General features: G+C 37.6%; 1 protein-coding gene across 1 annotated transcript in view; it reads left to right on the plus strand.

The window, feature by feature from the left end:
- DNAAF9 (dynein axonemal assembly factor 9) overlaps positions 1 to 16,191 on the plus strand; it is a 78,458-nt gene extending 62,267 nt beyond the window's left edge. Inside the window, exons 29-37 of the mRNA XM_063335535.1 lie at positions 455 to 492; positions 4,700 to 4,835; positions 5,184 to 5,270; positions 6,368 to 6,474; positions 7,168 to 7,242; positions 7,403 to 7,605; positions 9,272 to 9,337; positions 9,982 to 10,075; positions 11,648 to 16,191. Coding sequence (XP_063191605.1) covers positions 455 to 492; positions 4,700 to 4,835; positions 5,184 to 5,270; positions 6,368 to 6,474; positions 7,168 to 7,242; positions 7,403 to 7,605; positions 9,272 to 9,337; positions 9,982 to 10,075; positions 11,648 to 11,760 — 919 coding nt within the window. The 3' untranslated portion in view covers positions 11,761 to 16,191. The remainder of the gene's footprint in view (positions 1 to 454; positions 493 to 4,699; positions 4,836 to 5,183; positions 5,271 to 6,367; positions 6,475 to 7,167; positions 7,243 to 7,402; positions 7,606 to 9,271; positions 9,338 to 9,981; positions 10,076 to 11,647) is intronic.
- Positions 16,192 to 17,385: the final 1,194 nt, after the last annotated feature.

Here is a 17,385-nt window from a genome sequence, read left to right on the forward strand (position 1 = left end):
TGCATGCTAAAGCTCATGAAAATAATTATCGCTTGTCTGACAGAGTACCAGAAATTGGTATGATATGTACAGAAAGCATTATATATATAAAATCTTTCCACGAAGAGTTAGCACCATGTTTGGAAGGCACAATTCTTTAAGGCAAGCTTCAAATTCCTATTGTTTAAATAAGAATTAATGTTGAAGCCTTTCTGACTTCCTAGAATAGAGAATAGATTGTGTGGTGGGAGTTATCTCTTAAATCCATTAAAGAATTAAAACCATCTCCAAAAGTAATTTTTGGGAACAAACTTCTGAAAGACACAACCTGTGGGGATGTTCCAGTTACATGGTTTGAGGAAGGGAAACATGAAAATGGTTTGGATAGTAAGACTGTCACTGTCTAAAAGAATGTAAATGCTTTACTTAAATAATAATATCCATTCCTGACTTGACAAACTTTTGGGTTTTTTAGGCTGCTTTTTCCCAAATTCTTGGACCAGTGTTCACAAGGTATGTGTCACTTTTCTTGACTTTGAGCTATACAGACCAAATAGCTGAGCCCTAAGGCCAAATAAATACACCATAAATGCATGTAGTCAAAGGATCATGATAAACTCTTGGAGTAAGAACCATCTGTGCAGACCAATCTCTGCCTACACTATTAAACATCATAGGCACCTGGAGAAGATGTAAGAATCTAGAGCATGATGCATTCTGGTTGTCCTCATCTGGAGGATGGGTTTCCTAAGACAATGAGTTAAACTGCTTATCTTGAGCTGTTGTAATTCATGCCGTGTTGTTAATTTAGGAGCAAAATGGGTTGGATTTGAGTTCCATCCTCTTTTGGCAAGGCATGAGGAAATGGACCTCTCTTTTCATTTCTGCTGTTTTAGAAATGGAAAAATGAGCTGGTTACGTTGTTCCCCATATTCTCTTCTTAATGCAGTGTGGAGGATCCTTGCAGGTTGGATTTGACGTTGCACCAGACAAAAAAGCTCATTTGCAGAAGAACTGTTTCTTACCTGTATACTTAGTTTTATTCCCTGACCCTGAAATGAATCACTGACTGCATCATCCTTCTTGTCAGTCTTGGAGCTTAGAGCAGGGGTTCTCATAAGTGGGATGTCATTGTTCCTGACCTATCTTCAAATAGGTTCTTTAAGTTTCAAGAGCAGAAGCAAATTTTACTATAGTACCTTTACAGTTGTTTTTAACAGTTGTATAGATGATTTCACAACATTAAGACCAGTACATAGCATCAGTGGGCCAAGACAGTATCGTACAGGGCGCTGTACAAATCTGAAAACAGAAACTTGCAATGCAAGTATAAGACAAGACAGGTATAGGTATAGGCAAGTAAGAATTAACTAGACTTTTGGGTGGTTACCTTGTCCACGTCGCTATCTTGCAAATTTTGGAAGTGAATAGGGTTAGCCGTTTGCTGCTGCTTTCCAGGTCCCTTCTATTGTGTGGTTTCTGAAAGATTACCCATGTGTATTATCAACATGACATCATTTGACAACACGACGTGACACTTTCTGCTTAGAAAGCCACAAGAGTAACAGAAACAGATAAAGATCAGGGAGAACTGATAAAGTCTTGAGCAGAGTGACCAACACTAGCAGTTCTGGTTTATCTCTCCCTTGCATCCTTATTTAAACTTTTTTTTTTAAAAAAATCTTGCCTCTGTCTGTGCACTGTAATTTCTTTTTGTCTCACTCCTTACAAATATGCCTCTTTTTATTTCTTGCAGAAACTGTAAGATGACACCTTAATAGTCTAAGGGCACATTGGCATCTTTTGTGTTGTATATGAAGTTGTTTTACAGATTAAGACAACACCATTGTTAAATACGCCCATTGTACATTTGGGAACAAAGAGGATCCATTTTTTTTGTAAAGTTACACGTATTTTTAATCTATACCTCCTGTTTCTTTGCTGCTTCTATTGAACATGCTATTCCCCAGGCTGCAGACTTTTTTCCTTTAGATGAGTGTATAAATAAGGAATTAAGCAAAACTGGGTGGTCTTCAAAATGCAGTAGAAACGAGATGGCAGTGACAATTTAAATAGAAAAGGTCAAAATTATTTGTTACTAAAGCTATGTAAGGATCTTCCAGTTCTCAGCTATTTTTCTTCTGGATTACACTACCTGTCAGCCAGTTCAGATTCATGGATTGTTGCCTGCTAAGCCGGGGCCAGTTTTTGTGGGATGCTGGCACCTACAAGATTTACGCATAGGTGTGCGCTGAGCCAAAGCTTGCAGGTTCCCCGGGCTCAGAGCAGTCTTCTGTTACTTCCAAGGTTGTGTGGGAGTTTACAAGCAAGGATGACAGCTACTGCCCGAAAGCTGTTCCCCTTAGACAAGCTCAAATGAAGCGGGGAGCGATGGAGAAAGAGTATGGGTGAGGAGCATGAGACAAGGTTTCTGATTTGCTAGATATTTTATTCCTTAGCATCTTTCTTCTTAACTTTAAGTTTGCCACCTTAGTCCTTGACAGTTACCTATCCTCTCTGAGGCATAGTGCTTCTAACTGTAATATATGCTTTTTAGCATTTATATTTTACAGCTTTTTTTATTGTTCTGTGCCAGCTTCACAGAAAGTATAACTATGTTTTTAATTAAACTTGACTTTTAAATCAGTATCAAATTTGGGGACATTAAGGAAAAAAAAACCCGCTGTGCGTAGCACACCCGCAATGTGGTGGTTGTTGATTAGCTTATTCATACTTTTCATCTTAATTGCAAGATCTACATAATAATTACAAGCATGCGTGTGACTTACTTAAATTTCTAAGCATGCTTGCCATTCTCCCCCCCCCACCCCCACCCGCCAAGAGCAACTGTGTATTGGAGAAAACTTAGATGTTTCTGAAATTGGAGTGGAAACTTCTTGTGGGGGATTAAAAAAAAAAGAGAAATACTAATGATGGAAATTTGCTTGGGCTATTATTAAAATTCTAGCTTGAAAGGGTCAGTGATGCAAGTAACAGTGATTGGGAGCATATGGTTTAATATAAGTAGACCAGAAACATTTGGTATAGAAATGACTATATAGAAGCCTCTGCAAGGATTAATGTACTTTAAAGACTTCTGTAAAGAACAGGAATTACTGTAGGCAGCAGATCATGGTGTGAGCTTCATTACATATTCTGCTTTAAATAGTGATGAGGTGGGGTCAGGGGAAATTCATCCTAGTTCAGTTGTTCGTTGATATTCGAGAGTTTACTGTTCTGTCTTACAGCGTACCTGTAGTTACAGGGAAGTGTCTGAAATGAGCTGCACATCTTGAGCGAAGAGATAGCATTCCCTACACATTCTGGACAATATTGACATCCTAGGGAGTCAGTCTCTTTGAGGAACCGGGCTGAAATTCACTCTGATGTAATGCCTTCTTGATATAATTCAAAAGCAGAAATCCTGTAACACTGAAATCAGTCAGATAAGCGCAATACATCATCTCGCATCTTTTCCTCAATGAGATCCCTTCCAGTGCCCAAGGCTTGACAGCTGCGATCATTGGTGTGTTATTTCTGATTGTCTTCAGAGGCATCTGCAGTAGCAGCAGTTGGTTCTCATTTAACATGAAATTTGTCTTATACCTGGCAAGACAGCACATATAACATGAAGACTGTGTTGTCATCTTCAAATCTTGGAAAGTTTTTGCTTAAGAGTAACCGCTCTTCAGTGAAATTGGCCGCACTAGGTGCGATGTGAAGGGATACTGCTAAGTTGCTAAGTCTGAAAAAGGAATTGCTTTTCTGGTGACACAGATGAGTCTTTTTGGGAATTGGTGCTTGGGACAGATATCCTATTGTTTTCTCTGTTATCTTTTTTGATGCCTTGTGGGTTCAGACTTGCTGTCTGAATAGCATTTTGAGGTCTTTCTTTAAAAAAACAGACCAAAAAAAAGAAAGAAACCCTTATCTCGTTTTTGGAAGTGGCAACTTTTCAGAGTCCAAAATGCTGATTTTTAGCTGTTTAGCCTATCTTTCTACACATTGAATTTGCCAAGAGGCTTTAAACATTAGTATTTTTTATGAAACAAATCCTTCTCAGATTGATTCTTCTATGAATTTACTCTTTTAATTAATTGTTTTTTTGATTTACCGAGTCTAAATTACTTCTGTTACACGGCCTGTCTAATTGAAAGAAAAACGTCTTGACCCTGGTATAGCTGTGTTTTGGCAAAGCAGGCCTTCTCGTTAGTCGAGTCATCTTCAGTGACTGGCGCTGTACTGATAGGCTCATGTTTTTAATTATTCTTTTTTGGTAAGACTCTTTTCACTGAATCATAAGAACCCATAGATTACAACATTCTGCCTCTTTCCCCTCAAGCCATTCCAGTGACTGAGAAGGTCTGTCTCCTTCAGGAGGTATCATTCCTGTGTGTCTACAGGTTGTGACAAAACGGGCTTCTGAGCTGCCTGCCCACTAGATACAGTTGCAAAATAAATAGTTAATGATAATTCTGCATTTGGTTACTCCACAGTATTCACGTGTGGTTAGATGGGCTTCTGGGTGTTTGCTGGGCAGGCAAGAGATGAAAGGTTCCTTGCTTGTTTGTTTTTGTTGTTGTTTTTTTTTTTCCTTAGCAACGTTAATGTAGTGAGATGGAAGGAAAATAAGAGAAGAATGGCTGTTATATTACTTAATAGTTTTTTAGTCACTGTTGCATACCTGACTTCTGTAAACTGTCCTGATTTCCTTATACAGGACTCGTGAGTAACGTGGTTTTCACAAGTCATGCTACAGAGCAGAAGCATCCACTGCTTGTGCAACTGCAGAGCCTTATCCGAGCAGCAAATCCTGCTATTTCATTCATCTTGGCAGAAAATGGAGTTGTAACTAGGTAATGTTAATCACTGTCCAGTATTTGTCACTTTTGGCAGATGGGACACATACACTTAGAAACTTGTATTCTTTTGTTTTACTCTGGTACCTTATACAAAGGAGATGCAGATTTTTCTTAATTGCTTCTCATGCAAGAGGTATCTTCCCTTTACATTTATAGTCAAATAGGGATGTGGGAAATGTATGTTTTTGTTTGCAGAGTATGACTTATGTTACTGTTATTGTCATACTAAGGGAAAAATACACTTAATTTTACTGTGACTGACATTCTGGTTTATGTAAGAAGCATACAGATAGTAGCCATTTTATTGAATTTATAAAATTAAAAATCTTTATCTCTTTATAGGAATGAGGATATTGAATTAATTCTCTCAGAAAGCAGTTTCTCAAATCCTCAGATGATGAGAGCTCGATATTTAATGTATCCTGGCTGGTAAGTATCTAGACTGAGAAATATTAAAACTATTTTTCTAATTAACTTGAAGATTAAAAAGTCTCAGTAACTTAATTTATATTTTTTTTCAAGACTACTCATTTGGAACAGGCAATAGCTTTGTAAATCATTTTTAAGAGAGCTGATGAGTATTCTTAGTAGATACACGATAGCTGCCCTTTTATGGGGAAAAGGCTCCTTTCTGGACACCATTTAAATCAATCGGAAAGATTACTGTTGCTTTTCAGAAGAATAGAAAAAAACCCTCTGGGAATAAGCTGGGAAGGATTGGGATGGGTGAGGTCAATAATGAGTAGAGTAATTTCATTCTGACAGCTATTCAGCCTTACTGGAATGAACTTGCTCTGTCAGTCTAGCTATTAGCGGAACAATTATTCATAAAACCCAGCAACCTTATTGACAGTCTTGGCAGAGGCTAAGGGCACAATAATACATGGCACCAAGCTTTCCACTTAATACTAAGGGATATTTTTCATGGTTCAGAGTTCTTTACACATCTTGTTGCAGTTATCTGTGCTGCACCTATTTGGCAGAAAATGTAAACCTGTCAGCCATTGTAACTCCTGGCTGACTGTTTTCTAGTTACATTTATGGTGTTGGAAGCACGATTTATTTGCCATACCCTGCCAGTCCTGTACGTGTGTATATCTTTCTATTCACAATTCTTGCTCTAAATTGGACGCAAGTAGAGCTCTTAAAGTAAACTGGCACAAAGCTTGGGATGTCAGAGCTGCTTGTAGGTTGCATGGAGGAGCTAAAAGAAGAGAGAGAAGGCGGGAAGAGAAATATTAAAAACTTTTGGGCAACTGTTGAACTACTTCATGATAGTATGCAAGGATAGTATATAGTTCGTATGTAAGAAAAAAATAATTGTGGCAGGAAGAACAGCAAAAGAAACCCTGAGCATTTTTAACCATCTAATACTGTTAATATCACGTTTTCATGGATGTCTTGGAGAAGAAAGCTTAGTACCTGTGGTGAAATAATAGATGTTCCTTTTAAGAAATCTGTTAGATGAAAAGCACAAGTCTGTGTGTTTCATGTAAGTTGAAGCTGGTTTTTGTTTTTGTCTTAAGGTATGAAGGTAAATATGGAGCTGGGTCTGTCTTCCCTCCAATGGTTCAGATCTGTGTATGGTTTAATCGTCCTCTAGAAAAAACACGATTTGTGACCAAATGTAAAGGTACAAATGAACTTTGACTGACTTGATTTAAATCCAAGTTTGAAATACTGAAAAATAGAGGGGAAGGCAGGCACTGGTATAACACACTGATGAAGTAAACTTTTAGTTGAAAATTCAGCTTTCCTTTCTTAAAGGACAGCAAATTGTTGTCTTTAGTGTCTGCTCTGAAAAACTGATCCATGATCTTGTTCAGATGAAAATCTAATGTGATTTTTGGTTTCTAGAGACTGAGACACTTACCTACATATGTTTGCTTTTTATTTTATGTTTTGTTTTATTTAGTAGTGTCGAAATGCAGTTTATAAGTGACCATCAGCTTCTACTTTTTATGCCAAATAATTATTTGTAGTTAGTAGAAAATAGGTTCAACTCTGTGTTAGGCTACTAGAGTAGCTATATAATCATGCCTTTCCTTCTTTCCTTAGCAAAACAGTGTTAAGGAGCACCATTTTGCTTTCCACACACACTGTAAGCGTTCATTATGACAAACACATGTTATTTCCCACCTACCCCATAGCAAAGAAATGAGAACATATAGAAATGTTACGTAGTGGGGCTCTGGGGGACACTGCAGCATTTTCCCCTGAAGCACTAGGATGTGGATTAGAGACCTGTAGCATAGGTCTGACCAGAAGCGACACCAAGGATAAGAACAAGATGTGAAATAATATGTTTGTCTTCTATTTCAAACAGCGATTAAGTCATTGCTCAAGCCAAGTCCTTTTTCTGGAAACATTTATCACATCATGGGCAAAGTTAAGTTTTCAGGTAAGTGCAAATTACTACTTATGCGTTGTCTTGTGATTGTGTTGCATGTATACGTATTTGAAATTTTTTGTGTACTCTATTCTGTCTACACCAGTGTGTTGCTGTTAAATTAGATTAGCAGTTATCAAGATGTGTTCTTCTTCCATCTTCTCGTTGTTAGATTCTGATAAAGTGATTGAAGTCTGTCACAACACATCATCTAATTCACTAAGCCTTGTGCCTGTTCAGGAGGGGCCAACTCCTCCTGATTCAAGAAGCGATAACAGAGATTGCAGTAGTCAACAGGAGTGCTTCCTTGTGTTCATTGGCTGCTCTCTTAAGGAAGAAGATATAAAAGACTGGCTCCGAGAAACTGCAAAGCAGGTTTGTGGGCATGTTTACTTCTTCTCAGTGTGATCTGTTTGGCATTTCTTAACAACAAAAGGAGGAATCGAAGTGTCTTGATGAAACTTTTTAATATCTCTTTCTCTTCTACCAAGGTATTAGCATTCCAGGGTGTAACTGTGCTCCAGACAGAGGACTAACAGTTTGCAAATGTGTATTGTAATTTGTTTATTGTTTTAATATCTGCTACAGTGTATTTGTGGATTGATCTACTTTTGAACGTTTGAGCACAAATGGATTACATCCAGAATAAACACAATATGATTTAGCTGAGATGTGATTGCCAAAAGCTGAAGTGTAGTATGAAATAAATCTTATTGAGGTACCTGAATGCTGCAAAGCTGAAAACTGTTTTGATTCACTAAATTAAACCTCCTTGGAAGTAGTCCACTGAAATGGAGGGTGTAGTTTTTTTCACCTTGTCTTACTTAATTTGTCAAGTGTGCAGCTATGTAAGACTTCATGTATTTCTGTATGGCTAATGTATCTATGCAATAGAAGTTGGAGTAGGGAAGAGGAAATATGCACATCATAAGCCCAGAAGGCACATTTTGCAGTTGTGATTTCTTGCTAACTTCACAGTGACTGGCATGACTTGACCAGAATGAGATGGTTTGCTGCTACGCAACAAAGCAATAGCAGCAGGTATTACTTTTGCCAGGCTGCACATTAAGGTCTTCGGAAGTGAGTCTTGAGGTTTGATTCAGAAATATACATGGACAGAAACTGTTCGACCATATGAATTGCGTATTTTAGCACTCTAGTTGGAACCTGAGCCTATAGTTCCAACTGTGCCCTTTCGTGATGCCCATTTTGGAACATTAGTTAGTTAAAAATACTCATGGTTACTTCTTTATGGCTTAGGATTTGCATAGTATCTCTAAAAAGTTGTGTAGGAAGGGAAAAAAGTTTCCTACAGACCAGTGGTGGAGCTGTTCCTAAATATCTTCAGGTTCTCACCTCTGTTCTATCAGGTTGTGTTACTTCAGGGAAATATACATTTTCTGTGATGATATCACATGGGTAATATATGGAGACAAATGCTTTTGATGTTTAAGAAAGCACTCTAGGGAATGCTGGTTTAATTTTATGAAAAGTTGGAACTTCAATGCTATCTCAAGTGTGAAGTGCTTCCTCTTTGAGCAGTTCAAGAGTACACAGTCTTTGTACAGTCTCACTAGTCATGGCTAATTTAGGGTTTCAGATAGTTCTAAGAGTTGCTGCATGAAAGAAAACTAAATTGTTTTTCTGTTCCTGTGCCAGTTTCCTTTGTTTTTGTAGTAGAGCTGTATATAAATGGTGTTATTTAAAATACTTCTAGAATTTGTCATTTCTAACAGTGCTTTATGTGAGATCACTTAATTTTTACTGTTGTTTTCAGAACATAGTTGTTGAGTGCCTTGATATAATCGAATAATTCTGTCTAGAAACTAATTTTTAAAATACACACTTTTAAAAGGAGTATTTCGGGGCTGGGCTTGAGCATGATCGCATGTGATCATAGATTTTGCTACTGTTATCCACATTTTCAGGAAAGAACTTAGTTTTCTGTTCAGTGGTTTTGTTTGCTTGTTTTTCTTAACTAAACTGTAGTATCACGTTGTCACTCAGTAGGTATATAACTGGGGTCTAATTCTTAATACAGAAACCTCAGAGGAAAGCCCTGAAAACCAGAGGAATGCTAACCCTTCAGGAAATAAAAAACATTCATGTAAGTAGAAGCAATTAATGGCAAGTCTTGCTTTTGGCTGATTTTCTTAAATATCCATTTGTATGATAGAGCACCTCCCATACTTGCCATAACAAGTGTGCTAAGCACTAAATTATTGCGGCACTTACTGTCCTTTTATATACACCAAATATAAGTGAGGCTGTCCAGGAGGGATTTGAGAGATGAATCTTGGTGTTATGTCAGGGCTTCAAGTTACCCCCTAAAAGTATGGGGAGGTGTAGGGTATTGCATACAATTTTGGTTACTGTAATAGTCCTTCCCCATATTTTCTCCCTGTTCTGTGCTGTGCAGGTTGTCACATGCAAATTAGGATCCCAAATGCCTAATCCTGCCCTCATCAACTACCTTGAGGTTGTAGGTGCTATCTCTAAAGTTGGGCTCTTAAGAGTTTGGCACGGCTATGGTTAGTGTCACTGTACCTAACTCCCCTAGTCCATATGGATGTCACTTGTCATACTGCTTTTTCAGAGCGCTGCTTTATAGCCAGGAGCCATACCTTCCTCCCTGGCTATTAAGTTCATCAGAAGGAATTTTTCTTTTATCTATTTAAGTTTGTTAGGACTGTCTCTAAGCAGTTTTGAGTTTTAAGTGTTTAATGTACGGTATATTCTTTCCTAATGTAGGTGAAACGCCACTTGGATCCACTTCCAGCTGGTTATTTTTACAACGGGACGCAATTTGTGAATTTCTTTGGTGACAAAATGGATTACCATCCACGTATCCTTTAAAAAGTGTGGGGTTTTGGTGAAGGTTTTAAGTAGGCAACAGGCTTTGTAAATCAGAACTGTAGGCTGTCAAAACACATGATATGGTGAAGAGCTGGTTTGATTTGCAGGTGATGGTACGAAGTGAAAAGTTTTGTTCCTTAAATCTGAGCGTGGCTACTTGCCATTTAAAGCTTACTGTTAAAACGCTTTTTAAGAGATATGATCTGAGAAGCAGAATAGAAGCAACGTAACAATGCCCAAACTGTATATGAGCTCATGCAGAGAATAATTTATGGACCTCAGCTTGTCAAAGAAATATTTTTCAAATCAAATAGTGCTTTAATATTGCTGAATGCCTGGTCGTGACTGATAAAACTTCCAAAAGAATATAACTTTCCATGCACGCGCATGCATGCATATACTCAAGTAAAACCAATCAGGGTTGTTTCAGGTTTTACTACAGCATCCTTTTTTCTGCCACATATTTTGCAGTGAAGCTGGTGTTAAATGATTGCTCTCATTTTGTAACTCAATATGAGAAAAACCTTGTTGGATGCAATACAGCAATATGAACAGGGTGTTCAGAATTAGGTGTGGAGATGCATTTTTTTGTCATCGCTTTTTAAACTCGCTTAAGGAAGTAAAACCTTATTTTCAAACTACTTCAGCTTAGCAAGCAGTAGGATTTACTATCATTGTAGCATACACACATTTGTAGATGAACTGTCCTCGTGGTCTTGTTTGGTGACAGTTTGCAGTACATGAACTACAGCTGAAGCAGGGTCCTTCGGATTTCTTTCCAGAAATTCTTTCTACTTTTTTTTTAATTTAAACCTGGTCATATTTTTGTCTTTGGCAAGAAATGCCAGAGTAATACTAATGTTCCAGTGTATTCCTGTTCTTCTTTCTTGTTTTCATAACCTTCTATTGCTTTTGTCTTTGTTTTATTACTGAAATTTCAAATTTGGTATTATATTCCCAGTTTACTTTTCACTTGAACCTCGACAAACTTTACAAAAATCCAAGTGGGTTCCGTGATTCTCTTTTGGAATAAGAACGTACCATTATTTTCTATGCCCTGTGGGACAACTTTAAAATTTTAAATCAGCAGACTTCTGTCTGCAGGGTAAGCTTCTATTTAGGGTATAATGGCAGAAAATAGCCTAACAACGAACTCGGGACTCAACATTCATGGGACCTTTACTCCACCACCATCTTGGTGTTTGGCAATAAAATATGCAGGCACTGGTTAACCACTTCTGGATGATTTGAATTTTGAGCAGAGTTTTTTAGATTTCCACTTAACCAAAATAGCTGTAAACATCTGCAAACCTGCTGTAGTTTTGCTGTTCCTATGTTCTTCCTCTTGATTGGGAAATGTCTATTGTGCAAATCCTATATTCCCCGATAATAGAGAGTAGTTGTGGTTAGGTCTGGCTGCGGGACTTCCGGAAGGTAATATATTGAATTTCTGGTTTTAGTAAGTGTCCTTGAACTGTCACATCCTTCAAAAAACCTGTTATGTTCTTTTCTAATGGACACTATTTGCAACAAATGTTTTTCCTTAGTGTTTCAAAATCAGTAATGGACCAATTCATGAATGATTACTTGGAAGAAGCCAACAGGGAAATAGAGAAGTACAACAGAGAATTAGAAGAACAAGAGTATCATGATCTCTTTGAGCAGAAGACATAAGCATGTGCGTTCTGTGCATTTCTGAATCGCCTACTGTCAGTAACCAAAAATGCTGTTGTCCTTGCTGGTTAACTAGAAAATTAAGTGAAATGTCAGTTTTCAGCACTCCTTGTAAGACTAAGAGATCATTCCTGTAAGGTTGGCATTTTAATATGGTAACTGCTTAGCTGTTTGTACTGTCAGGTTTGCTTCCACTTCACCTTAATTCCAGACTGTAAAAAGCATCACCTGGAATCTCTGGCTAGTAGTGGAAAACTTGTTTAAAAGAAGTAAAGAAGCAAAACTGTATTCCCTAGTAGGTCAGAATGTAATCACGGAAGTGGTCTGTCGTGCAGATAATCAAACTTCTTTAATCTCTGGGTGTCCCTTGAAACTTGTTGCACAGGAGCATCGATGAGCAGCAGTATATCTCAGCATGTGGGATTGGGGGATGTTCCTAAAGCGAGAAATGGGGGAACATCTGAAAAAACTCGGAAGAGTACCTAATCCCACAGCTGTTTGGGTGTTCCCAAAGCGAGAAATGGGGGAACATTTAAAAAAAATTCAAGCGAGTACCTAATCCTATATCTATTGGGGTGTTCCCAAAGCGAGAAATGGGGGAACACTTAAAAAAAACTCTGGAGAGTACCTAATCCTTTATTTGTTAGGGCGTTCCCAAAGCGAGAAATGGGGGAACAATTAAAGAACTTGGAAGAGTACCTAATCCTTTCTCTGTTAGGATGTTCCCAAAGCGAGAAATGGGGGAACAATTAAAAAACTCAGAGTACGTAATCCCCAGCTGTTAGGGTGTTCCCAAAGCGAGAAATGGGGGAACACTTAGGCATCTGCATTTTTCTGAGGGGACAGCGTGTCTCATAATCTCTGCACAGTTTGAATCTGCCGTTGAAATTTTGACTTTTCTAAGGAAAAGGGTGAAACAATAAGTGGAGATAATCTTGCTTTTTTCTTGGTGTTATTGGTGTTCTGGAAAATATGACATGAATGGCAGTAATCTGCAACTTGCTGCTGTTTAGAAGATTATCTCTGAAGGATTCTTATTTCAGTACTAAAAACGAAGCAAAGCAAGAGAAGAGGGAGATTCTTTAGATAAAGAATTCCTTTTCATGAAGATGACTTATTTCCAAAGGTAAAAAAATATCAAAAACTATACTTGAAATATGAAAGAACTTGTTTGTGAAGCTTTCAGAAGAATTTGCACGCCATAACATTTCACTAACTTAATACACCAGGTTTTAAGTACTGGCAACAAAACCTTTATAGTTACTAAATTATATTGTAATAGGAGTACTGGCAACTTGTCCTCTAACTTAATTTAGTACAATTTTATGTAAGACATCATAGATCACTGACTGAAGGATTATAAGGTACCCTAGCATCTACTTAAGGGTAATTATTGAAGCTTATTTGAATAAGCAGATTATTGTAACATGCGGTGTGTTCAGAATTTAATCAAGCGAAAACAGTCTAGGAGAATGTTTTCATTTTCATATTTCTTTGCCTTAGGAACAGCTCAATCTTCCAATATAACTGCAACTTTTCTTTTTGGGCAGATGTATGTAATGCAGTAAGAAACGGAGTGAATAATTTTTTACAGTACACTTAAAGCACTTACAACATGTCCACACAGTCTGTTTCTGTGGCAAGAAAATGAGATTTAACTCCTGCCGTCAAACCTAAGGCTAGATACAGTTTTATGCCTTACTTAAGAAATATATTTTTTACCTTTGGAATCTGAAACGGCTGAAATTACAAAAAGCCTGTCAAAAACTGAAACACCTCTTGGGTAGACTTTCAGTGCACATTGCTACTAGCTGTCTCGGTGCCTGTGCTGTGGTGATTATACAGTGCAGAGGTAGAATTCCAGGTGCTGCAGATTGGGATAGAGATGTTGATAAGGTTTCGTTACTAGCTTTCCTACTAGATTTCAAAAAGCTGTCTGAATTTAAGAAACATTTTATTTTATTTTTTTTTTTTGCACACCACGAGACTTTATAAACTTTATAAACTACTTGTATCCTGGTAAAGTACAATAAAAGCCAGCGATTAGTTTGTGTTGCTAGGCTTTCTGGGGTAACCCGTATTACAGGTATAGAGCATCGTGATAAGGCTCGTGAGTTTATCTATGCATGGCTATACTTTAGTCTTAATATGCTGTAGTGCCTGGTAGAATAAACGTAGCTAGCAGTGGACTTGGGGCGGGGGGGCTAGCGGGTGTTTACAAACTAAGTACAGTTGGTTGCATGAAACTATTTATCAGACCAGGATTATTAGAGTACAAAATTCTGGTCGTAACACTGCAATACAAAGGGGCATTAGAAAATTCTTTAAAAAATTATAGTTCCTTGCCAATAAGCTTAGTGTAAACCCAGTGTGCTCCTTTTCAGTACAAGTTATCTAATCTGCAAAGCCATATTTCTAGAATAGTGGTATGACTATGTAATGTCAGAAGAAATACCAGGGGTTGGGACAGCAGGCGCGTCCTTGATGCTTTGTCTCAACTCGTGAGTCAATAACAGAGTAGGTTTAAGTGCAATTGAACGATAGATGAAGATACTGTAGCTTATTTTGCTCTGCTGAACTCTTTTTAAGAACCCCAATTTGTGCAGCTCTCGAAAATTAACTGGTGATGGGGCCAATTCATCTGGGCTTGGTGTAGCGAGCTGTAATTACAAGTGAGATGCCCCGTGAACAAAAAGGAAATAAGTATTCAAAATTGGCGTGCTACTGTGCAAATTGAGCTGTTCCTTAAAAACTGAAGCAGAAGAGCTCAGAACAAAGGCCTAGTATACTTATATACTGTACTGCATGCTATATGGTAATAGCTGTGTATTATAAAGACCTTTCACCATACTGGTACTATTTCAATATTTTGGTATTGAAATAATTTGATTACCTCAATTTTTTTTTTTATTTTTTAACTGTGACTTTAAAACAGAAAAAATACCGAAATAGTGAAACTGTGACAATGGTATCCTTTAAACATAGTAGTGCCTTGCAGATGACATCATTTATTCACGAAGCATAAAATAAATGGATGTCATGGGTTGTATTGCTTGCACCCTCTTTTTTTTAAAGGAAAAACGGTTTTGGTGAAAGGACTTAAAATTAACCTAGTGAAGAATATTAGCACAAATGGTTAAACTGTTTAAAAGAAAACTCTTTGAGGACTAAAATGTGTAAATGCCTGATGCTGCTGATAGTTTAATATCAGTTGCTGATTATTTTGGAGTTACTTCTAACAATCAGCAGCACTTTTTTTAGAAGAAGAGCATAACTTTTGTACTCTGGTCAGAGATGTTTATACTGTATCAAACCCCATCTGTAGGGTAATCTGGTTTCCTCACTCTTTTGAAGTTGAGGTAAGGATTGAGATACTTCTAAGGGTCTAGTTTTGAAAATTTTTTTAGCTACTGTAAAACTGAAAAAAAAAAAAAGCACCATTTCTAAACCACAAATGTTTGGATACAGAAAAAGTGCCATTACGCTGTTCCTCTGTCTCTTACTGTATTTTGGAAATTGGTAACAGTAACTTTGTGTCCAGGCGTTTCTGATGTTGTGAAGAAGTGCTGAGAGTCCTCAAGGGGTTTACATGCTTTGCTGACCTTCATGTTAGCGGCTTGTGGTGGTGTTTTTTTTTTTTTCCCTCACTGAGAATGAGTGTGATCAGAAGTTACTGAAGTTATAGGGAGAAAAATGTGATAAACTTAGGAGAGGAACGTTTGCAACTTGAACTGCGCTGCAATCTCTGAGTATTTTATATTAAGCTGTGCAATTTGGTATTAGTCCAGTTTTACACTTTACAATTAACAAAAGTGATTGCAGCGAGCATTTAAGTTGCACGTAAAAGTTCCCTAATAAGTTTTTTATTATTGTTATTTTTTAATTGAAACTTTTCTGAATTTGCACAGATTTAAGCTCTGGAATACTTTGGTATTCTTAAAAGGGAAAAATTGTAACTAGTATAGTGAATTGTAAACTGTGAGTTGTTAGAACCACGTTGTTGATCTAATTTTAGATTGTTTAAAAATGTACCTCAGAAAGCTAGTGAGAAATTGCTTCATTTTTACACAACAGTCAGATACTAATGTAACACTTCTCACTTTACAATGTGCCAAAATTCACTTTTATACTAGTTCTCAATGCTTTAATATTTGCAACTTTAAGTTAAAAACTTGTATTTACAAACACTACTGTAACTTCAGTTAAACTGAATTGTGTGATTGAAGCTTTTTGCCTATTGTATTTATTACACAACTTGATTCAGTAAATATAAAATTACCTTTCCATTTATTTTTATATTGTTTTACATGTTTATACCTGCAGTTTGTGTGACTTTTACACCTGTAACTCGGATGTGATGGAAAGAACCAATAAACAGTGTCCATCTGCCATCTGTCTTTGACTTCTTTAATAAACTATTTCCTAACTTAATTTTTTAAGCTTTGAGCGGTTTTCTTTTAAAATCTGTCAGTTTTCTAAACTGGCAGAAAGGTGACTCATTTATATGCAAACTAAAATGTAAAGACTGAAGGGATTTTTTTAAGCTGCTATTTTACGTTTAGACCTTCTTGCTTGGGCTTCTACTTGGGTAGAATTTGAAACTAGTTGTTGGATGAAGGATATTAATCAGCTTCCTGCCTGCTTTCTCTGTCTTTCAGCAACCGTAGGGAAGCGTGAGTTGATGGTTGCACATACACAAACGCAGGAGCTGAATCCTACTCCTTGTATTCATACAAATGAGGAGGCAGTTTCAAGATCAGCTTCCACTGATCTGAAATCGGGCTGCCATTGAGGGGGCAATCCCACCTTACCCTCCTTTTTCTGCCTTGGTCGCTGAGTGGGAGGCTGGGCATGAGTCACCTCAGTTTGCTGATTAGGCTGAATCTGCACATGATTTCTCTGTTTGACAATGTTTTTGCATTTATGGTTTGTTTGTTTGTTTTTGTTTTTGTTTTTTTTTAATGAGAAGATGTTGTGGTCTATTGATTTTTATGAACCGTTTATGTAAAAATTCAGCCTGTTTTTGTGTGCTCTGGGTACGCACATGAGAAATAGCAGCTTCCAATGCATGGACTTTTGACTGAAATCCAGGAGTTTTGCCTTGCTATGCAGCTAGCTTTGGAAAGCATCTTCCACTTGTAAATGCACTTGGGTTGCGTCCACTGCTTTTGAACTGCTGAGTACGTGCGGTTTCCTTTGACTTTGTGTTACACACCATCAGCACGACACTAAACAACTCCTGTAGCGCTAGATAGCGATTGTCCGAAGGAAGCAGCCAGTTTTCATTTCTGTATTAGACTACAGACCCCTCAAAATAGTTTAATATGTCATTTTGGATTCTGTTTGGATTCTGTTACTACTGTCGTGCGGGTGGATGTTCTCAACACCAGCCTTTGGGCTAGGCCGTAGTGCTGGACAAGTAACTGGGAGGGTTTCCACCATCCCTCGGGTGCTTGAGTAGGGAAATCTAGAGTCTCAGCCCAGCCCATGGCTTTATGCATGTCTTACTGTGCAGTTACTTTTAAGATGCTCTTCAAATGCAGCTAAGTTGCTGAAGGTGAGTGTGGGGGGGTGTGGGGGGGAAAGTAGCAACTTGTTTATTACTTTTCTTTTTTAAACCTGCCT

Source organism: Chroicocephalus ridibundus, chromosome 5, assembly GCF_963924245.1.
Source record: "Chroicocephalus ridibundus chromosome 5, bChrRid1.1, whole genome shotgun sequence".
Lineage (NCBI taxonomy): Eukaryota > Metazoa > Chordata > Aves > Charadriiformes > Laridae > Chroicocephalus > Chroicocephalus ridibundus.